Raw genomic sequence first — 27,872 nt, 5'->3', positions numbered from 1 at the left:
ATTATAGCTTTCTTCTCCTTCATATTTCAAATTATGAAGGAGAAAAAAAAGAGCAATCTCTACAGGGTCACCTAGAGGTCGATGTAGCTTACAGGAATACACTCCTCTTTTTGACCACCTTATAAAAATCTGGAAATAAGTAGCTACTACCATATAAAAGTTTTTTCAGTCTTCAAAATTATTTTTATTGGTGGACATCTTTAATTCATTTACGAGTATAAAATGTTAACAGTAAGCTGCTTTAATCCAAAGAATCTAATTAATTTGTTAAGACTAACTAGCAGAAAGTCAAATCCCATTAGACATGACCAGTGTGTTCGGAATAGATGGGACAGACTCCAAAACAAAGAAATTCCCAAACAGCTGCAGTTCAGGGATGGTATTTCTCAAATTTACCTTTTTGGTTGGTCACAGCAGAGTGAAAGTGATGACATCCTACATCTGTGATAGAAGTGTATGGGATATACAAACTTCATTGGCATGATTTAAATCTGTGGATTGTTTACATTCCAGGAATTACCTCAGAGCACAAACTGGAATAAAAGTGTTAAATCAAATCTGGTTTAAAAGAAAAGGCAGTAAGTCTGTGTTTCTTTATCATAATAATAATTATAATAATAAGACAGTTGAGGTTTTTAATAAACTATTCTGAGTATATTTTTTTGTTCTGGGAATGCAGTAACAGTCTGAAATTAGCCCAAGGAATCTGCTGGACATGGCAGGACCTGTCTGGATGGCTTGACCCTCTCTAATCCAGAGCGGCCTAAGGAGAAATCCCACTGAAATTGACCAGCTGTCCTCATCTTCCCGCAGGAGACCCGCTGCAAAGTTTAAGCTGTCTGCTTTTGTCTTTTTGTCAGGCAGGATGAGTTGGATGTTTCTCTGAAGCCTAAGCTTAACTTGTTTTCTACCTTTGATTAAAGTCCAAAACTTGGCGCACGGATGATTTAATGAGGGGAAAGAGTACAGCACCAAGTGAAGAAAGATGATGCAATGATAGAAGAAGCTCAAGAGGAAGAAAAATGAAGACTTTGGAAAAAGGGAGGAATGAAGAACTTCTGGAATACAAGCTTGATAAAGTGAGTACCCGTGTGACATAAAAGGAAATGGTCTCATATAAAATCTTATGTATATATCAGCATATTTTTGAACAAATGTTTAATTAGGTATTAATTTATGTCAAATATTATCCAGTATAATGGATGTTGAATTACATAACACAAGAAGACATCTCAATACAGGAAAATAAGTAATTTTTCAAAAACTGTGCAACTATTATTTGATTCAAATTATATATTTTTTGTTTTCAAATCTTGTTCTCTTTGCCATGTAGTCTTTAGATTTCTAATGCAAAGAATCACATAAATGTAATTTCTTCCAAAATCCATTAAAAGTGATTCCATTCTTGCTAATATGAGTGCAAACAAATTAACATTATTATGAAAATTATTATTACTATTTTGCCCTAAAATAGGGCTCATTTCAGTTTAATTTAATTCGTCATCTGTTATGGAAAACCAAATCCTGAGCCTTAGTCATTTAGCCAGCATGCAGACACGCGCTTCTTGCTGTTTTTATGGCCACACGTTCGAATTTGTCATAAATGCAAAGACAACAACATGCAGAGCAGTGTGGTTTCCTTAAAAAAATCTATTCAAATGAAATAAGCTGCATGTGATCTTTCTCACATGTCATGCAGTAAGACTTGTTGGGGTGGTGATCAGCAAATCTAGCTGCATTCTGCATTTTTGTTTTGTAGGCTAGAAGCTGACTATTAAGATTCAATTACCCTGGCTTAACTTGAGTGAACATCATTGACCCCAGGCTGTGATACCATCCACTCTCCTGATCGTTTTTGTTCTCTAAGAGAAATTCCACAGATAAGATAAGAACCCACTTAAGCTGAAGCAAAAATAAGAGAGACAGGGGGTGGAGGAGAGGTGAAACAGAGTGTTAGCCTGGTATAATTAGCTCTGTCTGGTAGGATCTACCTACCCCCCTAATCTATCACATATATATGTATCAAAATACAAATCCAATTCCCTTCACTGATCACTCGCTTGTCTTTTCCATGTATAAGATTTCAGACACCAGCAGGGAGAAAATGTTGTTGCATGGTCATAGCCGGGACATATGGACTCGGGAGAAGTGGGCCAGGAAGTCACCTGTGACCGCAGGTTGCAAAGGTACCGCAGTGTCATGTGCTCCTTTCTTTCCTCTCATCTGTCTGCCATTTTTGATCCATGATACTATACAGTGGTTGGGGAGTGACCACTGGTTGTACACGGCATTTAACGAGGAATTGTGGGATACTTTGAATTCAGGTAGTGTAGTGAAAGTGCTATAAAATGTCTATATAGTCAATACTTGCTATAAAGTGAGTAGTGAGTGATTTGCACACACTGTTTGCTGCTGGGTGCAACTCTTACATCACCCATAGTGGGGAGCTGTTTGACAGAAAAGCAACGCATGCACAAGAGTTAGAATTGACACACCAAAATAAACACCGAATGCAACCCCACATTATGTTATTCTGGTGATTAGATATTGACTGATTAGGCATGCGCAAGCTGACATACACATGCACGCACGGACTGTAATCCTAAATTGTGGCGGGATTAGTGCAGTTCAGCTCAGAGGGATCATCGTCTCAGCAGAGTTTTTAAAAGCTTAACTCGACGGCCGGCAGAACGAGAGCATTTTGACATTTTTGCAGCCGTAATTTCCCCCTCTGTGGACTGAGATGTCATCATTTGCACTGGTCATGTGTGAATGTTGGTTTGCATGTGTGTGTGAAACTGTGCAGTTTGCATATAGTAAAAAATGAAGCTGTGTCAAATTCTTCTATTCCTTTTTTCTCCCCCTTCTTCATTGACTTTGTCCACATTTGGGATCATGCGAGTTTACCCGTAAATCTTCTTGAGTCACCGCTGCGAGCACGGACAGCTGTGCTCGTAAGATCATCTCGTCAAGAATACTTAATCTTGGCTTTGAGATTGAATCGGTCCGCCTCCATCTAGCTACCTCGGTGGGCTGTGTGCAGGATATTTTCATATGTTGGCTTTTCCACGGCAGTGCTTTGGTATCGACGGGTGGCGAGCGGGGAAGAGTAGGCTGTCATACTGATTTGAGAGAATGGTTTAGTTAAAAGTTTTGAAAACATAAATCGTAGATTAAGCTGAGAGTGCGGGCCCATTTGAGTAACTGTGGGTGCTTTTTTTTTTATAGACTTTAAACGAAATTATGACTGCTTGTGGTATTTCTTTTCACACTTTCTCACTTTTTCCCCTCTACTCCTGAAATACACAAATGTGGGTCGTTGATGTGTTTCCAAATCTGCAGCTTGTTGTCTCTTAGTAGGTTGTGATGGCACACAATGTGTTCTCAGCTTTTATTACTTTAGCTGAGTGATTTGTTTTAACTAAGAGTCCACGGTCTGCAACCTTTGGAGTCAAGTGGTGTTGAATAGTAGAAGTAGAATAGTTTTTGTAATCTGGAAGTGGGGAACACCTGAGATTAATTGGTAACAAATTTGTAGCAAATAGTTGTCAACATCAAAATTATTCAAATAAGCACTTCTTCCTTTGAAAAACATGATTTATAGTGTACTTTCTTTCTTGCTAACCCAGCCCAGACCAAACGTGGACCAGTCAACAGGCAGGCATTGCCTAATGAAAATGACTGTTTGCCTGTTCAGTGGAAAAGTTCATGCTCGTTGTTATTCATGCCTGCTAATGGTAAGCAGAGAGCAAACACTGATAATAGAAGCTGATGAAGGAGGTGTGAAGCGAGAGTGGATCAGGAGGGGAGGGGAGAGGCTGAGAGGAGGGACTGGAAAACAGATGCTGGTGCAGCAGCACAGCATGCTCGCTACCATCCCTCCCTCATCAGGGCCCCTCCCCTTCCCTGCCCCTCTGTCGCTCCCTCACTTACTTTTGGTCCCTCTCATAATCTTTGCCCACTATCTCCCAGCGCAGAGAGGCTCATAAGCCGAAGCCCTCAACAGCCTCTCTGGTTTTCCTGCGATTTGCCATCAAATCATGGGATAGTGGTGGAGTTTTTTTCCCCATCAGGTGTTGTTGCTCGAATTTGGAATATGGCTGTGAAGCTCTGTGTACACTTTTCCTCTCTCCTGCGGGGATTACCACAGAAATAGTGTGTGTGCATGTGTGCATGTGCTTCTGTGTGTGTGTGTGTGCTCAGCACTATGCCTATTTCTGATGGTGTTGAATGGACCGGCAGAAGTGCATCACCATGAGAGGGAGTCACCATCACCGAGGGTGTGGGTGTCAGCACCTGTTTAGAAAACTACTCAGCAAATGTGGCTGCTGCTTTGTCAAAGCCAGAGGTACGTAGAAGTTTTACTGCAGGTTTATTCATCTGTTGTTGCGGTGTCTGCAAGATGTTGCAGAGTGTTCATATTTTGTAATATGAGGAGATGCATTCAGACTCTGTAGTTTCACTGCAAAGTAAGAGCTTTTATTCAGTTATACAATATAATAAAGACCATCGATCCTTCCTCATTTACTTTTGATTTTTAATCTTTTAATTATTTGCATGTATCTTTCATCTGTTCGGTTTCGGGTAATTATTAATATTTTCCATTTCATTGTACGGGAAAACAGGAAACAGGAAAGTTTCAGGTGAAAAGTTATGCAAACTTTTCAACCAAAAATCTCTTCCCTCGACTTCACCTGTTAGAAGATCATCATAATCCTATGGATGGAGGTAAACTGCCAAGAAGGATGTTTTTCAAAAAAATTATCTGAATGTTACCTGCTTTTGGGATACTGAGACATTCCAAAATCAGTTGAGAGACATAATCTCGTTAGCGTGTCCTTGGTCCACCCTGGGGTGGAACCTGAAACATCTCCCTAGGAGGCACCCTAGCCAGATGCCCAAACCACCTTAACTGGTTCATTTTGATTGAGCTGAGCTCCTCCGGAATGATTGAGTTCCTAAGCTATCTCCTGACCTTGGAAGAGCCCAGATGCCCTTCGAAGGATACTCATTTCTGCTGCTTGTATCCACGGTCTTATTCTTTTGGTGACTACCAACAGTTTGTTATCCAAAGGTCAGGGCAGGACTGTAGATCAATCAGTTAATAAGCAGCTTTCACTTCACACTCAGCTGTCTCTTCACCACAACGATTCCCTCACTTGTGACCACAAGATACTCTAACTCCTCCACTGGGGGTAGCAACTCATTCTCACTGAGAACCATGCCCTCTGTCTGGGAAGTCCTAATTCCCATCCCAGCCTCTTCACACATACAGTACATACACCCCAGTGTGAGCTGGAGGTCATTGGTCAGTGAAGCTAACATGACCATAGGGTAAACCCTTTGCCCCTAAAATGTCATGTCCATACAAATTATGAACAGAATCTCTGACAAAGGGAAAGCATTTAAAGTCCTACACAACTGGGAGCTAGTCTTAATCCTTGGAATCTGGACCAAGCTCTCACAACAGTTATTCATGGACCAAATAGCACAGAGATATGCCTTTTCCAAATCAATAAGTTTAAACTTTAAACCTTCTGACTCAAAGGTTCAGTTAACAGACTCCTCTATCCAGTAACATGGTAAAAACCTTCCTAGGCTGAGGACTGTGATCCCCTGAAGCTGGAACATACTCTGCAGCACCCTCGCTTAAAAAGGGGGACCACCTCTTCGGTCTGCTAACCATTGGCACTATTTCAGAACTCCATGCAGTATTGCAGCAGATACATCGAGATGCTTGAGGATGTCAGGGCATATCTTATCCAGTTTTTCATACTGTGACCATGCGCATGAAAAAATGATCAAGGTCTGGCTGTCCTAGTATATTTAGGAAGTCTTTAAAACTACTACCACTATAACTACTACGATTACTACTGCTACTAATAACAGCTGTTTACATTTTGTCTTAAATATTGTCCGAGTGCACTGTTAGTAAATGACGTCTGCTGGGCCCAGCCTTGCTGTGGTGTGAGGTGTGAGCTCCTGGATCAGGGCCATGTTCTCAGAATACCCCCACTATGTCATTTACTAGTCCATGGCTTGATTTAGGGATGAAGGGGACTTGGTTAGATTTAAGAAAGCATTGTGGTTTGTGTTAAAATATGGCCCTTTGCATCATTGGAACATTTGCAACATTAACCTTGCACACTGAACAATAACACGTAAGGGTACTCGATGCATTAAAATTTGATGCCAAGGGGTTCTGACTAAGTCCTTATTTCATTATGACATACCTGTGTTGTGTGGGTTGCTGTAGAAATTCCCTTGTTTTCTCGTTGGCTCAAATAATGAATCACTTCCACAAAAAGCCTTTGACAAACAAACTGCATTTCACTGGATTTCCTTATTTGTTTGATTAAGGATTAGTTTACTGAGATTAGGTGGATATGCCCATAGCCATGGCTAGAAAAGAAAAAAAATTCTCATCTGGTTGTTTCTCACGTTGGATGCATTTTTGAGTGCTGTTCTATGTAGAAAAAATCATTCCCCTAATACTGTGACACTGCCTCATAGCTAATGCGGCTGTAAATACACACATATTAAGACATGCACACACAAAGGCACATGCATAGACACAGAGCCATGTCCCACAACTGCAACCCTTAAATCCTCTGTTGTTCCAGTTGTTTCAGGAAGTGATTACAGGGCAGCTCTCCGCACTGTGGCAGACCCTGCAAACAGGCATGTAAAATGTGAAAATGAAAGCAGCGTTGCGTTGCCTCACTTTCTCACCTCCTGATTTCCTTTGGGATACTCATCTTCTTAGTGATGTGATTCCCCCCCCCCCCTCCCCCGCCACCCCCCTCTAGACATTTCTAAAAATATCTGTTTTCTATTTGTGGATTAGTCATAGATGACACTAAAACACTAACTGCTTTTTAACATCTTTTTGCTCATGCCTTTTATTTATTCAGCATTTTTTTCCTTCTCATTTTATAGTGTTTATCTTGTTTGGTATGGAGATTTCTCCTTTATTTTACAAGACCTCCTTCTTCTCCTTCACTCTGTGATCCTACTCACTGATTGCTCATTTCATTTGGCACAATGTCCAAGTGCTATTTATAAAGACAGAGAAACACTTCCAGTTAAAGTATTTTTGGGTAACTTGCTTGGAAATCTACAGTTTTCGGTGTGTCACCAGACATTCTTTCACTGTGGCGCAGAAACTGCCTTGATTAATAGCCAATTAGCCAGTGTGTGTGACATCATCCTTGCCAGCATGTGTAGAAGTAAACCCGATGAGTAACAAGCATGAAAGTGTCTAGTTTCACAGATCACCTCCATATACAGGAGTTTACACACTCACTTAGCCATCTTACACTTTTTTGGGTAATGGTATGTTTCCTGAACTAAATGTCTGATTTTAACCAGATTTACATCACAGCATAAAGTTAAACAGTACCTGCAGCAAGGGAAGGTTTCAGTCTTCTCTAAGACAAAGCAGTTTTATTTATAGTGCATATTTTACACAAACAATGCCCTAAAATCATGGAACAGGAAACACGGTTGTGATATATTTCTACATCAGTGTTTGTTGGGAACCATTAGCTACACGATGCAAACAATAATGTGTGCTTCTGGTATGTGCTCAATGGTCAATGTGATGCTTACTTTTTATCTTTTCACTCTAAACTCTGTCCTTAACCTTACCTACAATGAGGCAAGATGGCGTACGCTGTGTAGCTTGTGTATTTAGCAATAGACGTTAGCAGGAACAGTGTGTGTAAGTAACCAGTATGAGTAAAAGCGGGTTAGTTCAAAGTTATTTTTTATTCTTAGGTAATCCAAGCACTGAGGGGAACCCACAGTCTGTGTCTTAAATCATCACTTATTGCACTTCATGTGTACAATAAGTTAATATCTTGCTGTAAGACTTTATGCAGGAAGTTGTGTACGTGCTGCTGACACACTGTTTTGTTCCACTGTGGATCTTTCATGGTTTGATATTGTAGTGAACTTCCCATGCAGAATTAATTTACACTCATGTAAAATTAATGTAATTCAAAATTCAGTTCAATTCAAGTTTATTTTGTAGCAATCCATGAGGTGCTTTTTACTGTAAGGCAAAGACCCTACAGTGTTACCAACAGTCAGACCACCCTTTATGAGCAAGTGACAGTGGGAAGGAACATCTCCCTTTTAAGAGACTTCTGGCAGACTCAGGGAGGGGCAGCTGTTTGCTGTGGTTGGTTGGAGGGGTGACAGGAAAGAAAACAGCAGAGAGAGAGAGAGCAGAGGGAGACGGGACAAAACAAACCTTGTGGGGGAAAAATGCATGTAGTGACTCGCTGCTGTGGTGTATTAACACATAGGGAGGGAAAATGGTGAGTGGAGAAGAAGTGCTAAGAGGACCTGCAGCAGTCTGAGCCTATAAGAGCAGGATAACTAAAGGATGGCCTATGGTCACCTGATCCTGTTTCCTGGATGTCTGTTTCCTGAATCCAAACTGGGAGCTTGTTCCACAGGAGAGGGCCCTGATCGCTGAAGGCTCCGGCTCCCATCAACTTTTAGAAACTCTAGGAACCACAAGTAAACCAGCAGTCTGAGAGCAAAGTGATCAGTTTGTATAATATGGTACTATGAGGTCTTTATGAATTAAATAAACAGGGCTTTAAGTTGCGGCTCATGTCTAAACAGGTGTGTATTTTGTGCACAGGTAGGTCTTGATCAGATCCTGTTTAAATCTATTTTACTGGAATAAATAAATTAAATAAATGAAAGCGCATGTTGGCATCTGATTATTAGGAGAGATTTTCTATCAAATTATACAATCAATTTAATTTCCTGGATGGATAATACTTTATGATGTTAACTGTAACTTTAACTGTAATTAAGCGTTCAGTTATGTTGCAAAATGTTTAACATAATTTTTAAAGCATTAGAAAATTAGAATTAGATAATATGTACCGATTGCTGTCACTCACTGTGAGCCAGACATGGTACTAATTCAAAATATTTAAGTGAGTTATTTGAACACTCAGTTGCAAAAGTTATTCAGTTATTCTTTCTGTGCACACATCAAGGAAATGTGGTCAGTGCTGACACTGGTCAGGAGACTAACTATAAAACTAGAGAATGGGAGGACCTACACTTCTTTAAAGTGGAAAAACATCAAAGTAGCAAGTTAAATGCTCAAAAAAGGTCAATTGGCCTCCTTTTCCTTGATAACTGACTATGAATGACTCTCGATGTGATTCCAACTGGGGTAAGATTTGCTGACTCACTAGAAGCTTTAGAAATAATCCACAACTACCCAGATGGTCTACTCCAGTTCAGTGAGTCAGTTTCTGCCCTCACATATCAAACTCCATACTGTAGTAAAATGCACCAGAAAGGATTACTGTTGGAGTGAGTGACCCCTCCTTAATGTTTTGGTCTCATTTACTGTCATCTCCTTCCATCTGGGCATGGATGCAGAGAAAATTATCCTCTTCCAAACTCTCATCTATCCATGGATCTGTATGTTGTTGAGCATTTATGTTGTGAAACCACCTGAAAATAGTTGCTAATGTTACAGTTTAAATCAACAGGTTTTAAACTGAATATAAAACTATGTATTTAAAATAAAAATCTTATGTCTGTAATGTCTGAATGCGTGGATGCATTAGCAGCATGCATCCTTGCATGCACTTCAAACACTCCCTTAAGTCCTGATGGTGGTCCAGCTGTTGCTCTGTTGGAAAATGACACCTTACATAACAATTTTAAACAAACATGACCGGCTGAGTTGCTCAGCTCAGCGCTGATCTGGGTGTCAGAGAAGCCACTATGAATACTAAGAGTCATTTCAGGGTAAATGTTAGTGTATTTGCAGAAAAACGAGCAGTGATTTGTACATACCTCATTTTAACAGATGTTGGGGTGGTTGACAGCATTCATGAATGACCTTGATAGTTGTTTTTTTTTTTTATTTAAAAAAAAAAAGGAGACCAGATGGCAGTCTCTGCTCGGGGTTGTTTGTAGTGACTCGTTTGAATTTGTTCTGTACTTATTTGGATCACATAGTTGTTGAGATGCTGATAAAGATGCTGCAGTCACTTAACTGATTGAAACATCTGCTTTGAAAATAAAAAAAATTAACTGAAAAAAACATCATTTTATACTGTGCGTGATTTTGGCTGTAGCACTCACCAGTGATGTGACTCTGCTGTGGTCCAGAGAACTAATATATGCATTCGTTATCCTAACTTGTCATCTTAGTAGTTTCCAGCTGACAGTGGGCAACATGCATGGTACACCCGGACAGGGTCGACATCTGCGACAGTACTGATGAGAAAGGGACACAGAAAAGCATCCAACCCATGAAGGCACAGTGAAAATATACAAGCGTCAGTCAGATTTGAACCCTGAACTTGCTTGCTTACCGCTGTTCCACAGTTTGTTTGTTTGTTTTTAACATAAAGAGAAGAACGTTATAAACCGAATTGTTAGTACTGGATAATGTCTTCTAGCTGTTTTACTTCTTGTTCTCACCTTCTCATGCATCTATTTTCTGTGTTCTTCATCCTCTAAATTCATCTTGTTTTGGATTCACCATTATTTCTTTTACATTTCCAGACTCTTCCATTATTTTTGGTCAGCATGTTCATTTAGAATATAAGCAAGCTGTTGACAAGTTCATCTCTGAACGTGTCAACAATCCCAAACTCTAAACAGACACAAACACCTCCCCTCTGTCTAAATCATCCCATTACAGAAATCGGCTTGTGTTATTCACTGCACGAATAAAGCAGCAGACAATTGTTTTAGTATATAATCTTACTTGAATGCAGCCTCCATTAAATGTATTGTTTTGTTTTGTAGGATATCTTCATGCCAGCTGAAAGCATCAGTTGGTATCACTAATCGTGCAAATATCATGAATAGTGCATTTAATATTTGTCTGTTTTTGTACACAGGGAACAGTTTTTTTCCAGTCTTTTTTAAAATAAAAGGAGTTAAAATGGAACAGGAAAAAAAAATCCCACATGATTTAGTATTTTATTGTCAGTATGGTGTCTTGTTTAATGGCTGCATCAGGCAGTTTTGGCAAATGGCTGACCCAGTTTTCCACTGGCTTCTAGAAAGCTTGTTATTATGATTACAGCTTACATAAATGTGCTGACAGGGAAGAGTGGCTTCTGGGAAGAATCCAAAATGACAAAATGGGGCTCCTGAAAGATTTCATTTTGCTATGATCAGCAAAACAGAGTGAAATTTTAAGGTTGCAGCTCTTGATTAAAACCGTGTGGTTCACGATTTGATACCAGTTTCCACAGTGGAGAGACTTAAAGCTGGAAACAAGATCCAGCTGTGGTGTTAAACGGTGTCATCTCTGGTACTGGTCCAGGCTGAGCTGCTGACTGAGAACATTCAGTGCAAACATGATGATCTCAGTTGTGACTATTTTAAAATGCTTTAATTTGTGTTATCAGAAAGGTTTGATCCTATGAACATGATATATATCCGGGGGTCACTAGCTATATTTACCAGAAGAGTTCTGACATAGTTGCCACTTTATTTTTTTATTATTTTTTTTTAAAGAAAATGCTCTACAATGACAAGCTAAAACATTAGTTTTCCATGAAAATATTTAACTAACAATAAATAATATAACACGATATATAAACAAGTTCATTTGCTTCATAATGCCAACTTTAACTTTTTATACCTACTTTTTTAACTAAATGATGTGAATACTACTACACTACTACATCCCCAATTCCCCAAATTTGAGAAAAAAAAATGCAATCATTTGTAAATCTCATAAGTGGATATTTTATTCACAATAAAACATTTTTTCGAATTTGATGGAAGCAGCGCATCTTAAAGAAGTTGGGACAGGAGCAACAAAAGGCTGGAAAAGTTAGTGGCCCTCAAACAGCTCACAACAACTGGCAACAGATCAGTTTTGGGACTGGGTGTAACAAGAGCATCTTAGAGAGGCAGAGTTCCTCGGAAGTAAAGATGGGCAGAGATTCACCAATCAGCAAAAAACTGCAATCTACAAATGGATGAACAATTTCAAAATAATGCTCCTCAATGTAAACTGTAAACAGTACGTAATATCATTAAAAGATTCAGAGGGTTTGGAGAAATCTTTGTGTGCAAGAGACAAGGCAGAAAATCAGTATTGGATGTTGTGTATTTTGTTCTTGGGCAGCACTGCTTTAAAAACGGGCATGATTCTGTCATGGAAATCACTGCATGGGCTCAGGAACACTTCCACAAATCACCGTGCCATCCACAAATGCAGATTAAAGCTCTGTGATGCAAAGAAGAAGTCACATGTGAATATGATCCAGGAACATTGCTGGCTTTTCTGGGCCGAAGTTCGCTTAAAATTGCCTGAGGCTACAAGGTGGAAACTGTTCTGTGGTCAGACAAATCAAAATTTGAAATTCTGCTTGGAAAACATGAAACAGAAGAGAGCAAGACCATGAAAAGCTTCTGATAGTATCCATGGTTTGGCAGCTTACTTTTATTTGACATTTTACACAGTGCTCCAACTGTTTTCTGGTGCTGGGTTTGTATTTCCTTTAATGCATAACAAAATAAATCAAATTATATAGTGTTGAGTAAAAGAATGTTAAAATAGGAGAGATCTTTTAAAAAAATGATTATTATTTTACAAAAGTATTGCTTTAACTACATTTTCCTGTGAATTTGCACAACAAATGCACGCAAATCAACTTTTACTATAACATTTCCAGTTGAATTTATTTAGCCTTTCCTTGTGAGAACAGACCAGCTCTGGTATTTAAAACCATTTAGTGCCCGTAGGTACAGTAGCTGCAGCTACTGAAGTTACAGTGTGGGATAAAGACAGGAAATTGAACATTTTTGTGCAGAATTCTGTCTGCAACATTTGACCTATGAGGATATACCCTGCAATTAGCTCCTGGACTTTATTCATGTTCTCTTCCCCCCCTTCTTTCTTGCTCCTTTTGCAGCAGAGTCGTACTCTGTGGCAGGCAGTGATGGCAGTATCACTCCCTCAGTGGGCTCTGTGCCTCACCAGGCCTCAGGCGGCTCCAGTCCCTGCTCGCACTCCTCGTCTGGAGGCTCACGGCACCCTGTCACCACTCTGAAGAAATGGCTTACCAATCCCGTCCGCAAGCTGAGCTCTGATGCCAGAAGTGGAGCGGGGAAAGGCGAGAAGCAGATGTTTGGGTCAGATGGGAGGCAACCAATGTTGATCCTTTCCCACACTGAAACTCAGCAAAGGCCTATGGAAGTGCACAATAACTACACCATCCTCACCTCTGGAGACACAGTTAGTATTTAAGACAGACATATAAACTCATTTACGGTACTGAGATATGCTATATTAGTATAATGATATATTTATTCCTAATTACAGTTTATTTTTGTTGCCAGGAGTGGAAAGATGGCCTGTTGAATCCAGCAGTTCATTCTCCTTTACATCCAGCTTCTCCGAGCTACTTATCGGACCTCCTGCAAGGCAGAAACGCACAGAGTCTAGTAATGATGTTACGCCTAACCTGTCTTTACACACCTATAAATGCAACTGATTCAAAGCCTCTTTCTTTCTCAGCAGTTAAACACCATAAATGGGTCTCATAGAAGTCATAAAAGTAACTCTGCTAGAAGCACACTTTTAAAATTCATCCATATCAGACACAGGCAGTAAATGTTTCTTTTGCATGCTGTGAATACAACCTGGTACATTGATGCACATGAAGAAAAAAACAACTAACAATTTTGTTGTGTATTTGTGCAATAAATACTTGAAAGGGTAGTTATGATGGTTCTCAGAAGAAGCAAGACCCAAACATAGGACACACAAGACACAGGGAAAACTCAAAATCCAAGAAAACAAATCCTGAAATGGGCAGAAAAAAGGAAAAAAATCCCAAAAGTGATACACTGAGAAATCTAGGAACAAACATGCGCACAAAAGCTTGACTATTATCCAGACAAGTCAGTCTGGTAAGTGAAACGTGGACAGCTGATGGCATATATTCTCAGGGGACTGACTGACTAATTGAATGCAGGTTGTCCAGAAAAAAACAGAACAAAGGTTGGAAGTACAACTGAGAGGTCGTAACCAAGGATAACAAAATAAAACAGGAAATAACTCACACAGTAAGCACAGCAGGAATGCCAAAACATGACAATACTAATTCATTTATTATTCCACGAGTTATCAGCCCATCATCGTCATCTAAATGATCTGTGTCACTTGTGGGCAGTTAAGGACTGAACATTGATCCACAACATAACACATTAAATGATGACTACGTTAGAGGTATAATTGAATTCACACACAAACATACATGTGTGCATGAAGAGCTTTGTATTCCAACCCATATTTGGTGATTTAAAAATCGGAAGTATCAGTCAATGTTTTTGAATCTTTCATACATAAAAAACAATGAGCTCATTTCTTTAACATGGTGGCTCTATATTGTAGTGGTTTATGTATTTGCAGAACAAGCAAAAGACCCCGGAAGTAGACATAAACTCTTATTTTCCTTGGGGATTGCAACAGGAAAGGTATCTGGTGTAAAATATATATACATTTTTACATTTTTGTTGTTAACGAGTCCTTACTAAAATAATGTGACAATGCAATTTAAAAAATAGTCTTGTTTAATTGTCACAACAAGTTTGAATTACTCATTTACAGTCTACAGCACACTCTCTGTTGCTGCTAATTATATTCACAGTATTCACTCACTATTTCTTAAGGGATTCGCTAACTTAGCTTGTAGCCAACTTGGTAGCTGCATGGCCCTCTTGCACCTTCCTTCTGTGTGTCAGATGTTTAGTTACTCCTCGGTGTCCTTTAGTAATAATGATACTTGTAATAAATGTAGCCTCTTTGCAGTTTTTTTTGCAGGTAGCTTAGCCCCGTTAGCTCTCAGAAGATGCTGTAGGTATTACGGTTACTGCACTGCAGTTGTTTGTATCATATCTATATAACAGATTCCAATTTGTTCATGTAAATGGAGAGTCCTCTTCATACACTGATGTTAATTACGGAGTTCCACAGGGTTCAGTGCTAGGACCAGTTCTGTTTACATTATACATGCTTCCCTTAGGCAGTATCATCAGAAGGCATAGCATACATTTTCACTGCTACGCAGATGACACACACCAATTAGTTAAACTGCAGAAATGTCTTAAAGCAGGGGTGTCAAACTCAAATACACAGTGGGCCAAAATTCAAAACTGAAACAAAGTCGCGGGCTAACGTTAATATTTATTGAAATATATTTAATCCTCCAGATATAAGAATGAATCTTTTCTTATGGACTCAAACACGTTTTGCTGTAAAACTGAATATGGAACAAGCAAAGCTTAATACTAAACAATATATATATTAGCTGTATAATACCAGTAGGCCAGCTCTAATAGTAATTTGGTATGGCTTCGCGGGCCAAATGTAATTAGGCTGCGGGCCAAATTTGGCCCACGGGTCAGAGTTTGACACCTATGTCTTAAAGACATAAAGACCTGGATGGCCTCAAATGTTCTGCTTCTAAATTCAGATAAAACTGAGGTTATTGTACTCGGCCCTGAAAATCCTAGAAATGCTGTTTCTACTCAGATACTTACTCAGGATGGCATTACCCTGGCCTCCAGCAACATTGTGGGGAATCTTGGAGTCATTTCTGACCAGGATATCTCCTTCAGACTGCAGGTTTACTTGTGGCTCCTAAATAATTTAAAAGCAGAATGGGAGGCAGAGCCTTCAGTTTTCGGGCCTCTCTTCTGTGGAACCGGCTTCCAGTTTGGATTCAGGAGATAGACACACTCTCTACTTTTAAGATTAGGCTTAAAATTTTTCTTTTTAATAAAGTATATAGTTAGGGCTGGATCCGGTGACCCTGAATCCTTCTTTAGTTACGCTGCAATAGGTCTAGGCTGCTGGGGGATTCCCATGATGCATTGAGTCTTCTTCAGTCACCTTTTTCACTCACTATGTTTATACACCTCTCTTCATCTATTTTTTTTTGTTATTATTAATCTCTGGCCCTTTTCCACAGCATGTCTTTGTCCTGTCATCATTTACTCACGCCAACCAGTTGCATCAGATGGCTGCCCCTTTCTCAGCCTGGTTCTGCCGGAGGTTTCTTCCTGTTAAAAGGGAGTTTTTCCTTCCCACTGTCGCCAAAGTGCTTGCTCATAGGGGGTCATATGATTGTTGGGGTTTTCTCTTATTTCTTTGTACTGCTGTAGGGTGTTTACCTTACAACATGCAATGCCTTGAAGCAACTGTTGTTGTGATTTGGCACTATACAAAAGTTGAATTGAAATTCAATTAAAAGCTGGAATACACCCTTGACATGCCACCAGTCTGTAGTGGGGGGCTAGACATAGCTCTATAGAGTATCATTCAGATTTATCTTATGTTAGCTCCCTGATTAAAATGTAAGTTCTTAAAGTAATGGTTCTCCTCTGTTAGAGACTCTGCATGTGCCTCTCTTTCCTGCTCTCAGGCTGTGTGTCAGACTGTTGAGAAAGCCTAACAGAAAACAGCTTTTAGCCAGAATATGAGAACTGAACAACAGGAGTACACCTGCCAAGTGTTAAGAAGATCAGATGAAAGATTCTTGAGAAACACACACTCATATGCACACTCCAAGAGCCCTTCGTTTATTTTTTTTTCCTCTGTGTATGTTACTAATTAAAGTATTTTGACTCTCGGACTGCAATTTGACAATCAAAAGAAAAAACAAGCAAAAAAAAAAAAAAAACTACCTAGATTAAGCATCAACAGACCTGTAACATAGCTGGGTATAAAAATAGTATCTTAAAGACGCAGTGGGTCACCAATTTGCAAAAACGTGTGGAAAAATTTCAGAATAATGTTCCTCAATGTAAAATTGTAAAGACTTATTGTAAAGAGATGAAATATGTCATCGTCTACAGTCCATAATATCATCAAAGGGTCACGGGACAAATCAGAATTGTGTGTACTATATGAAAGATAGGCATGATTCTGTCATGGAAATTACTGCATGGGTCAGGAACACTTCTAGAAAACATTGTCTGTGAACACAATCTGACTTGCCATGGATGGATTCAGTTTAAAGCTCTATCATGCAAAATCAAATCAATAGAAACTCCGCTGCCTCTTCTGGGCCATAAAAAACATTTTATTAGACAGATTTTAAGGCAAATGTTTGATTTGTGAATTAAACAATTAATTGGGCAATTTGTTGGTTAAGAATATATTTTAAAAACACAAAAAACAGTAAAGTCCTCTGCACTTTCCCACAGATTTTCCATGGAGTGTCTCTTGTTATTAAATCTTCTGATAATGTAATGCAGAGCTTGTAGCAGATAATGAATAACTTAAAGCATAATTACACTTACACTGCACATGTCTCCATCTACATCCTGCCCATATAAAAGCACTCCTATTCATATACACCACCTGACCTTTGTGCATTATGACTCAATTTTGCTGCATTTTTCATGTGCACGCTCACACACAAATAAATATATAAAAGCACCGACAATATTTCTCAGAAACCCTACACTGTACTGAGTAATCTTTGAGAGGGAGTGGAGTAGATTGAATCCTGTGGGCTTTCGTTGATCGCATCTGGAAGTAATTAAGTAAAGAAAACAGCCTTTAACAGGGTTAGGGTTGAGGTCGGAGTGCATGCCAAAATTAGAAGAAGAGCCTCAAAGGCAAGGTGAGAAACAGGTCTGTGGATGTTGGACAGTTCTCCAAAGATGACAGAGTAAAGTTTTGTAAGCTTTGCAAAGGTGATAAGAGGAATTTTTAAATGATTAAATTAATCCTTTAACTCATAAAGCACATTATTTTTCTTAATAAATGATTGCTCTCACTTTTAGCCTTTTTTTTAACTCATGGCCCTGCAGAAAAATGTCATTGCTTAGATACCTGTAGCTTCATATTTATTTTCAGTTATTAACTGTTTACTCTGCTGCTGCCTGGGTTACTATAAACAGTCTTACTGTCCCTTTAAAAGAGTAGTTTAATAGTTTGGAAAATATATTGGATACATGGTTTGTATGGTCAGTATAACAAACATCCAAAAGGCAGTTAGCCTGGCGCAGAGACTAGTAACAACCACTAATCACCAGCATGTATGAGCAGCTCCATAAATTTGTTTGCACTCAAAAAGTCTGGACACTGTCAGGTGAATCGGGCCAGGATACTATGGAAAGTTGGGATGTTGTGTAATACATTGTCTAAAGTAGTAGTGCTTTGTACATGTGCTACTTGTACTTGCTGCTTTTTCTTTCAGTAATTTGAATAAATTAGAAAATTAAACTGTTTGCTGGAGAAGCCGCTGAGCTGCTCCCTGATCTCAGAGCATTACCAGTTATCTGACAGCACAACAGCAAGTCATTGCAGAACAGAGCATCCCTGCAAACCAGTTGAGCTCCACACATTTGAATCATTCTCCAAATATAAAATGTACATTTGATCTACTTGACAACATGTTCTGATTCTGCAATAGGCTCTTGTTCACTGAGGCAAAAGATAAAAATTAGGATTCCAGTTAAATTCACATTAGATTACAGTGCTTTTAGGTGAAGAGTGATGTTTGTTACTTAACAGCTTTCTGTGCATTTTTCAGTTAGCAGGCTCTCAGTTACAGTATATGACTTGACAAACTGCTCATTATTAACCTTGCTGTCTGCCCAACACTCTCCTCAGCAGCACAGAAAATGTGCTTATTATTCTCAGGTTACTCAAAATTGCCCCACTGATGTGTTTCCCGCGGCGATTACTAACTGCTATACAAATAAACTTGCCTTGGATGTGCCGTGCATGAAGCCTAATGATTTTAGTGTGTGTGAATGGATTGCTCCACAGCACTGTGTTGCAGTGGGGGAAGAAGTAACAGAATTTTTAACTAGCATACAGATTAAAATACTGCTGTATCTACAATACTACTTGAATAAAAGTACCTAGAGTTACTTTTCTACTCTTTATTTCACAGTCATCCAGAGCTCTTTAACCAACTGACCTCTCTGATTGAATGTAATACTGTATGTTACAGAAATGCCAAAAGATGTAATGTTTTCCTTTTGTGTTTTAGAGTCAAAGCATCAACACTCTGCAACGGGAGGACAGCTGTACTGTAACCGATGACTCAACCAGCCAGTGTTCTGGTACAGTGGACAGTGAAGAAGAGAGAAACATTGCTTTAGAGAAGAGCATGTAAGTCTAAAGCATTATACCAAATACTGTAACTTCTCTAACTTCTTTATCCCCTCAGGATTGCTGAGGTCCATGGACCAGCTGCTCCTGGCAGTCCCAAAAGCCCCTTTGAAAACCACGGGCAATTGTCCGATTTCAATTATTTCCCCCAAATTGTGGAATGATCCCCTTGCTCTTTTATCATTTTTCCCTTTTATAGATAAAGGCTATGTGTTTGCCCTTGTTTCATGCCTTTATGCTGAGAGAACTGTGACTAACTATGATTGATATTTCGCACAGAGCCCTGAGATCATCATCATGTTTTTTAATGTTTGTCTTTCAGATACGTGCTAACAGAGCTGATAGAGACAGAAAGGCTATATGTTGAAGATCTTGGACTTATAGTGCAGGTATGCCTCACCTCAAATGATCTACTTATTTGTATTTATATAAGAAACACCTGACATTGCTTAATTTGTACCAAAAGCAAAGGAGTTTATTTCCCGTATAGAAATAAGCAACTTAGATACATGTTTGTGTTTATACAGGGTTACATGGCCACCATGGGTAATCAGGGCGTTCCTGAGGACTTGAGAGGAAAGGACAGGATTGTGTTTGGAAATATCCACCAGATCTATGACTGGCATAAGGAGTGAGTCAGAATGTCTCCCCCCTGAGTTCCTCTGAATATGAACATCTCTTATGTTTAACAAGTTTTCCCCCTAAACTTCTCATGTTTCATAGCTGTTAAGCATGTGTCATACCCCCTGCTACTGTTTGTTTCCTGCCTCTGAGTACGTGTGTGTGTGTTTGGCTGGTTGGCTGCTTTTGCCTGACCTTCTGTGCTTCGTGTCACACAGTTATTTCCTGGGAGAGCTGGAGAAATGTGTGGGTGATCCAGACAGCCTGGCCCGGCTCTTCATCAAACATGTGAGCCTAAAGATCAGTGAGAGACTAGTGTCCTTTTTTTTTCTCAGTCTGAACATTTAGTCATCACAGTCCCCAGTGATGTAATGCCTCGGCCTGCTGCTGTGCAGATGTGTTTTCTTTTTGTAGATCAGCTGACTGCAGGTGCAGCTGGTAAATAACAGGCAGCAATCAGTGTCGAAGACGCTTCCACTGAGACCCTGCTGTTTGTAAAAAGGAGCTGAATCTACACCTCTCTGAGCTCTATTAAATTTTTTTGTTGTTTTTACTCTAAACTTCAGAAGATTTGATGATCATCACTGCAAACGGCAACATTAAACACAAAGAAAGCAACTTTTATTTTGTGTTTTGATGTAAAACATCAAAATGTGGAGAAACTGGAAGGGTGTGGAAAACGATTATTGGCACTTTACAGTCGAGCATCCGTATCGCTGTGCTACAGCAGGAATATAAACAGAATAAACTCATAATTTTGATTTGATTTTCGATCCAAACATCTTTATTTCTTTAAGTTTCTGCAGCATGTCTAATTCAGCTTTGGACACTAAGGTGTAATTCTTACCCTGCTCATTGCTCCACACTTATTTGTAATAATTTCCATTATCCCTCTTCCACTTCCAGGAGCGGCGTCTTCACATGTATGTGGTTTACTGTCAGAACAAACCCAAGTCCGAGCACATTGTCTCTGAATACATCGAGACATACTTTGAGGTGAGAGCCCAATGGTCTCTGTCCGCAGAGATGACTTTTTCAGCCTAAAAAACCCTTGTTTTTCACATTTCTTTCCATTTTTGTCTTCTGACAGGATCTCAGACAACAGCTGGGTCACAGGCTGCAGCTCAATGACCTGCTTATCAAACCTGTTCAGAGGATCATGAAGTATCAGCTACTGTTGAAGGTTTGCTACTTAAAAAGATGACCTATTCACTTGCATGGCACCTGCTACATGTTAATATTAAAATAATCTGTCATTCGTTTGATTCAGGAAACATCAAAATGATCAAAATATTAAATAGTAAAAGGTTTAATTTACTTAAATTAAAACGTTCACAACTGAAAATTGTGAGTAGGCTCTCAGCAACCTTGCATACAACTAGCGGGTAACCAGTTGAGTCACGTTCTCTATTGCAGAAAGATGTCTTGCGAACGAGTTGTACTCAGGCTCATGCTGATTGCAACTTATTGAAAATCCATTTGCTTTTATAAATTAGAGGGCAGCTATTTAAAAACCTTCTCCAATCTGTCTGAGAGTGGTTGCAGAGGGAGATTAAGATTATTTTGAGACAGTTTCCTTCAATCCAGGTGACCTGTGCGTTCACTTTGCACAGGTCCAGGTGACCTGTGCGTTCACTTTGCACAGGTCCAGGTGACCTGTGCAAAGTGAATGCAAAAGGTTCGGCAACTGGTTGCAAACAGCTGTCACCCAGTTTTTTGCAACCGGTTGCCAAATATGAAAATTTAAATTCAGCCACTGATTTTGATCCTAGTCACAAGGAGGTTTTTATTATACTGCACCATTATAAGTCCTTATTTCCTTACTTTATGTTACAGTTTTCTATTCGAGTTGTTTCAGTTTATTTTATGAAAATTAAAATAAATCTCTTATTGACTGGCACCTTCAGGACTTCTTGAAGTATTACAGCAAAGCTGGGAAGGATGTGGAGGAGCTGCAGGTACGAGCTCATTATGAAATGGAAACTCCAATAAAATGCTTTATCATTTCAATCGCACACTAAAATTATGTTTTCACTGCTATCCATCTGACTCAGAGAGCAGTGGAGGTTATGTGTTTTGTGCCAAAACGATGTAATGATATGATGAATGTGGGAAGGCTCCAAGGTTTTGAGGTAAGATCCGCCGTTTTTTAAAAAATAAGACGCATATCCGGGATGACTTGTGTTCTTTGACAATGGTATATGATATATGTACTGCTCAGGGGAAAATCACGGCTCAGGGGAAGCTGCTCCAGCAGGATACCTTCTCCGTCAGCGAGCAGGAAAGTGGCTTCCTGTCCAAAGCGAGGGAGAGGCGGGTCTTCCTGTTTGAGCAGCTGGTCATCTTCAGTGAGCCAATTGATAAGAAAAAGGGTTTCCCTTTGCCGGGGTACACCTTTAGAAACAGCATCAAGGTGAGATTATATTTGAGTGCTGAGTGTTGAGTGCTTTTGTTAATGTTCAAAATGAGCATGTTGTGTTTTGCAGGTAAGCTGCCTTGGTGTGGAGGAGCACTCTGAAGAAGATCCCTGCTGTCTGGTCCTGACTTCTCGAGGCACTGACGGCAGTGTGACGCGCTTCATCATGCAGGCATCATCTCCGGATATACAGCAGGCTTGGCACAGTGATGTGGTCCAGATATTAGAGACTCAGAGGAACTTCCTTAATGGTACCGGAGCTCAGTCTTTCTTCTATACGACTGTTGATTTAAGAGTTTGGTCTGTCTGAATAATGCAACATATCTTCCTGTCTGCTGCAGCTCTTCAATCTCCGATAGAATACCAACGGAGGGAAAGTAAGTCAAACAGCCTGGGCAGGAACACAAAGTCTCCATCTACATCAGCATCTGGCCTGTGGCCTCACACCTCAGCATCCGTGGACAGGCGTCAGCAGCCCTGTTTTCTGTCTTATAACACCTCCTTGCCCTCTATGCATTCATCCCAGCACAGCCCGGCCTCGCAAACGGTGCGTGTGAAACAGCAGTGCTCACCATCATATTTATGCACAAACATGCATCTGTATTTTTCTCACGATTTAACTTTGACTTCTTTGTCTCTTTAAGGTGTCTAACCCTTGCGTGGTAACAGTTTGTGCAGCTCATCCCTCACTTTCCTCCCCCATGCAGCTCAGTCTGTGCTCAGAGGTGAGACGTGACTGTGGCACATCCAATGGCCTGGCTCCCTGCAGCTATCACAGCCTGCAGGTAAATAATACACAACACTGACTGACCTCAGTTATTTAACAGATGAGGCATCTGCCATGCTGATAATTTATTCTTCCTGAAAGAAAATACAGTAAAAGTTGTTTACGGTCTATAGTTATGCACTGGTGTCATCAATGAACATTTAAAGTGTCTATTTGAACCCAAATTATCTGTATAGGTAGAAATTCACATTTAACGATTACATTTGCAGGCAGCCAATTGAGTCGGGTCCCTTTGAGCTGTGGTCATTGGTCAAAGACTCATTCAGACTGATGGCAAAATGTCACAAGTCTGTCTGCATTTATAAATTAGCAGGGTTTTTTTGCAAAATTTCAACAATGTCTCTAAGAGTGATTGCAGTCCGTCCAAGTCAGACTGCAACTGTTTGCAGAAAGATCCAATCAGTCGTCTGGACAATTGCCCTGTCATCAAAGGGATGGTGAATGTGCACAACCATCAAGCTCTGGGCAGCCATTTAGTCAACACTAGTTGCAGTCGGCTGCAGAATGTGATATAATTCAATGCAGTCAGCATTTCTAAATAAAATAAAGTGATGTAGATCAGCTCTGTGGAGCTGGTCTGTGTGCGTGGACTGAGGCTGTTTGTTGTGGCGATCACTGATGGTGATGGGAAATGACTCTCTGTATGCCTTTGTGAAAATATCCTGTTGTTGTTACTGCATGGATTTACAAACCTGGTTGACCTAACCTGCAGCCAGTTTATGGAAAACCCGTTGACCTGCTCTTTTATCTCATTCATTCAGACTTCCACCAAGAGGAGGAAGCAGTTTGATTACAATACTTATTAGACGTGCTGATCTGGCCTGATTCCACAAAGTTGTTCTTGTCCTCTTGGCTTGCTCTTTGTGTTTTGGATCAGCTGTGTTTCTATTGTGCTTTAAATGCACAAGAAAATAAAATAAAAGTTTCCTATCTACCTTTTCACACAGCCTTTATCACACATGTCATGCATGATTCCTGACTCCGTGCCATTTTTATGTAACAGCTTCTTAATTACATTTATGTAAAGAAAGTCACTGAGTACCGGTTCATTTTTCATTACTGATGAAGTAACTGCACATAACTTTTGCAGCCCTATTCTCCTAGATCCAGGCTAAAAGAGCAGAGGTGACAGGGCCTTCATAATCGGTGCAACAACTGACCTTTTCACATATGATTTACCTAATGACTAAAAAACCCCTATTTGTTCTTGCTTGCTTTGAGTTCTACTTGAGCAGGGTTTCCTGGCTTTTTATTATGCAAGCATAGCCTTATTTACTTCTCGTATTACTTTAATTGATTAAAGTTTCTATTTTTAAAATGTATGTTTATAGTTTTTTTTGTGCATACTGTATTAAATAATTTAACAATTTTTGTTTAAATTACCTCAAATTTACCTCAAGTGGTGAAAACAAATCACTTTATTCTGCAAATGCTAATATTACAGCCTTAACAGCACAATTCTTTTATCTCCGTGTTATTTTTAAAGTTTGCCTTTTCAGTCTTATTTTGCAAATGTACTAAATTACACTGATGCCAGAATCAATCACCTGATTAACAGGAAGCCTTTGAAAATCTGCAGTGTGTCTTTGCTTCAAATGCCAGTGTAAAAATTGCCTATTTCCTCTCAGGGTGTGCCCGCCAGTTTCCAGACGATCACATTTAAGGACGCTGGGACTTATTCAGCGCATCAACTAAATAACTTGGATCAGCTCAAGGAGAGCGAGCAATAATGCGCTGCAGTGTCACATGAACTCAGTTTACCCTTCTGGAGCTGGAGTACCTCGACTAGGTCTGACTGCCAGGACACTTTGTTCCACTCATGTACACAAGCTGTCCGAGTCTGCGCGTCTCTGTTTTCACATATTGTCTCATATTTCCTTTAGGCTTATGATGTGGGGACTATTCTAGTGAAGTTACTTTGGTGTGACTGTATTCATTTGAGTGCATCTGCATATACATTACCAATCAGCTATAACATTAAAAACAAGATGAACCGAACAATTCCGATCATCTCTTGCAATGCAAAAACCTGCTGCGAAGCCTTAGGTGCTGCCATTCATCTGGATGTTTCTTCCACCTTATTAGCGAAGCAGCCTCTTCCAGCTGGACAGTGCACAATACGCACTGCAAAAACTGGACGTAAAGTCAGATTTGTTGACTTGGCCTCCAAACTTTACCCATTCTGACTGAGGATCTGCACGAAGGCACGAGAAAGCCCCGTCCACAGGCAACACGTCCATTCCACAGAACACAAAGTTTTCCACAGACTCAGTGAACCTGCATCCATGCCTCCAAAGCTGGGATGCCAAATTTGTTTTACATTGAGGGGGCACATATAGCCCACTTTGATTTCAAGTGGGTTAGGTTTATCTACACATTTAATGCCTGTGATATCTTAATATAAGAAAAAAGTGCAATTTCAAAATTTTGTCTCAGTTTTTCTGCTTGATTAAAAAAAATGTTGCCATAAGACATGAACTAATTTTATCAGGATGACTTTGGGGTTAAATTGTAAGAAATAATTGTGTAAAATTACAGAAAAAGTTCTGGTACCTCATTTCCTTGACTGTCCTGTAATTATAAAACAGAACATTGTTGTTAATTCACATTTTTAGAATTATTTTATTATTATTGTTTTTAATGTGGACCCATTATAAAACAAACAAACAAGAAATGTTTTAAGAGTAGACATTTAAGAGTAAAAAAAAATGGGGGCAAACAAAAATTCTGTTTTTTTCTAATTGTTAATACTTTAGTGTAGCATGAATGCAGGAGGGCAGTCCTTATCAGCAGAAAAAGCTGTTAAATATACCAAAATAGAGTTAAAAGTCGAGACTACGCCCTCTTTCACATTATCCAGTAGACCAGATTGGTGTCTGTGTCAGGAAGATTCTGGCCCCCAGGCCTTATGTTTGACACCCTTTCTCCAAAGAGGTCATTTCACTAAGCAGGTTATTTTAATGTTTTGGCTGATTGGTGTAAATGCAGGCATATATTTCCTCTCAGGGTGTGCCCGCCAGTTTCCAGATATATATATATATATATATATATATATATATATATATATATATATATATATATATATATATATATATATATATATATATATATATATATATGTGTGTGTGTGTGTACATGAAGTGTATATATCTGTGTCACCACAGAGACTGTGCTTCACGGTGTTTATGTATTCATTTCTTCCTGTTTCCTTTGAAAATTCTTTGATGGATCTTTGCATAATGCGTAATATTTTCACAGGAGACCAATTCCACTTTATTCCCACAGAGAACTGAGATCTTAAATCCCTCCTCAAATAACTGTATCCATGAAATTGCCAAGTGACTGTAAATCCCAGTTATAGTCCAGGATCTCAATCCACACGAGTTATGTGTATCCCTGCAGTCCCTGGAGATTAGCGAATAGCTGTGCTTTCTGTCTGGTGGCCTGTTTTAACCCTGCCATTGTCAGTCTTATCTGAACTAAACATATTTGTGGACTTACACAAAGCTTGTCATAACCAAGCAGAGAGAGGAAAAAGGGAACACAGATAAAACCGAGGTGCTCATTCGTCATTGTCGTCTTGAATGTAAATAATTTTGTGTTGGATCATATCGGTGAATCTCGTGCTGTCCTGATACACTCGTGGAATTAAAGAAGTTGTTCAGATATTTGTTATCATCATTTTTAGTTTTTCACTTCATGTGTCTCTTTTAGCGTCTCCTGACTGTTGTGTGTCTCTTGTTATTTGGACCCATTGAATAACTTGTTCTCGATATTTGCTTTGGCCCTTGTGCCTATGAGGTCTCAAGGCTGATAGGTCAGTTCATTTATCCTTCCATGTTTCCCGTCTATTTTAAATATAAATGACCCATTAAAGCATAGTTGCTGGGAAATATGAATTATTTCCATCTTAAACCAACAGTCTGCAATCGATCAGTCAGAGTGTAAGTCAGCAGCTATTTCCTGTCATTTATTGTCTTTTCCATGAATTAGTTTTCCTAATACAGGCCAGAGGACCCCTTCCTAGCCTCATTATAATGTGCAGTGTATAACTTAATGGATGCCTTTGGTCGCTATCCAGAAGATTTATGTTCCCAAATGTGTAATAATCAGGTTGTTTTGTCTTGTTTTTATAAGATTATTTAAAAAGAAAATCCAAACGAAACATCGAAGCTGCACACAATCTGATCTCTGGTCTACAAAGCAGGGAACCAGATGGTGCTTAGCACCCTCTAGTGGAGGGAAATGCTCATCATTATGAATTAAAGAGTGAGTCACAATGTGAGCTCTTTAATTTACCAGTTTACAAGTCAAATATTTTATATTATGATTAATTATATGGTCTAACTAATTAATTATTATATTTTATATTAAAAATTGCAGCTGGGTCTATACACATACATATAAACAGAATTTTTATACAGTAAGCAAAATCATGAAAAGGCATAAACTCGTGCTGCTGGCACCTGCTCTACACTTCTGAACATAAAAAATTTCAGTACTCCAAGCAAAAGACTGCCTGAAATTTCTGCATCACGCAGAGGCCATTTGTCCTTCAGTCATCTGACTATGTGACACACAACATCCTAGTGGTCTCGTTGTTCATTTGCATTGCATAGACTCACACTGCCTCATCTTTTACATGTTTGTCTGCTTGTTTAACATCTTAATATTGCTACTGAAAATGAAGACGAAACCTTGTAATTAATATGAAGGCTTTTGTTTTTTATTTTTGTGCTTGGCGGAATTTTAAGGGAACATCCATTATGCAGTTTTTCTGGGTGAAACTGACCAGACTGCGTTGAGCTGATAGGAAGGCAACGGTAACTTAAATAACCACTTGTTACAACCAAGGTGTGAAGAAGCAGAACCTTGAAGCAGCTGGGCTACGG

The 27,872-nt window shown here is 39.4% G+C and overlaps 1 protein-coding gene across 5 annotated transcripts; it reads left to right on the top strand.

Annotated features, from left to right (window-relative positions):
- The first annotated feature begins 780 nt into the window (after positions 1-780).
- arhgef25b (Rho guanine nucleotide exchange factor (GEF) 25b) lies at positions 781-26,646 on the top strand. Of its 5 annotated transcripts, none has more exons than XM_085406479.1 (17): positions 781-1,079; positions 2,081-2,186; positions 12,933-13,255; positions 13,360-13,464; positions 19,035-19,156; positions 19,479-19,545; positions 19,684-19,787; positions 19,996-20,065; positions 20,684-20,773; positions 20,868-20,960; positions 21,685-21,735; positions 21,832-21,909; positions 21,999-22,190; positions 22,264-22,444; positions 22,535-22,740; positions 22,901-22,978; positions 24,609-26,646. In XM_085406479.1, exons 1-17 carry the CDS (start codon positions 1,023-1,025, stop codon positions 24,708-24,710), a joined length of 2,025 nt encoding a protein of 674 aa, XP_085262605.1. In that variant the 5' UTR covers positions 781-1,022; the 3' UTR covers positions 24,711-26,646. The 5 variants fall into 5 exon arrangements, with proteins under 5 accessions (XP_085262605.1, XP_085262602.1, XP_085262601.1 ...); XM_085406476.1 differs by having other exon boundaries at positions 782-1,079; positions 12,936-13,255; positions 22,838-22,978; XM_085406475.1 differs by having other exon boundaries at positions 783-1,079; positions 22,838-22,978.
- The last annotated feature ends 1,226 nt before the right edge of the window (positions 26,647-27,872 follow it).

The sequence above is a fragment of the Rhamphochromis longiceps genome, linkage group LG5, assembly GCF_057381845.1.
Source record: "Rhamphochromis longiceps isolate RC_006_pf linkage group LG5, R_longiceps_female_GT1.1, whole genome shotgun sequence".
In the NCBI taxonomy this organism is placed as follows: Eukaryota; Metazoa; Chordata; class Actinopteri; order Cichliformes; family Cichlidae; genus Rhamphochromis; species Rhamphochromis longiceps.
The sequence above is the reverse complement of the archived record's forward strand: the minus strand, read 5'-3'. Positions and strand labels throughout refer to the sequence as shown.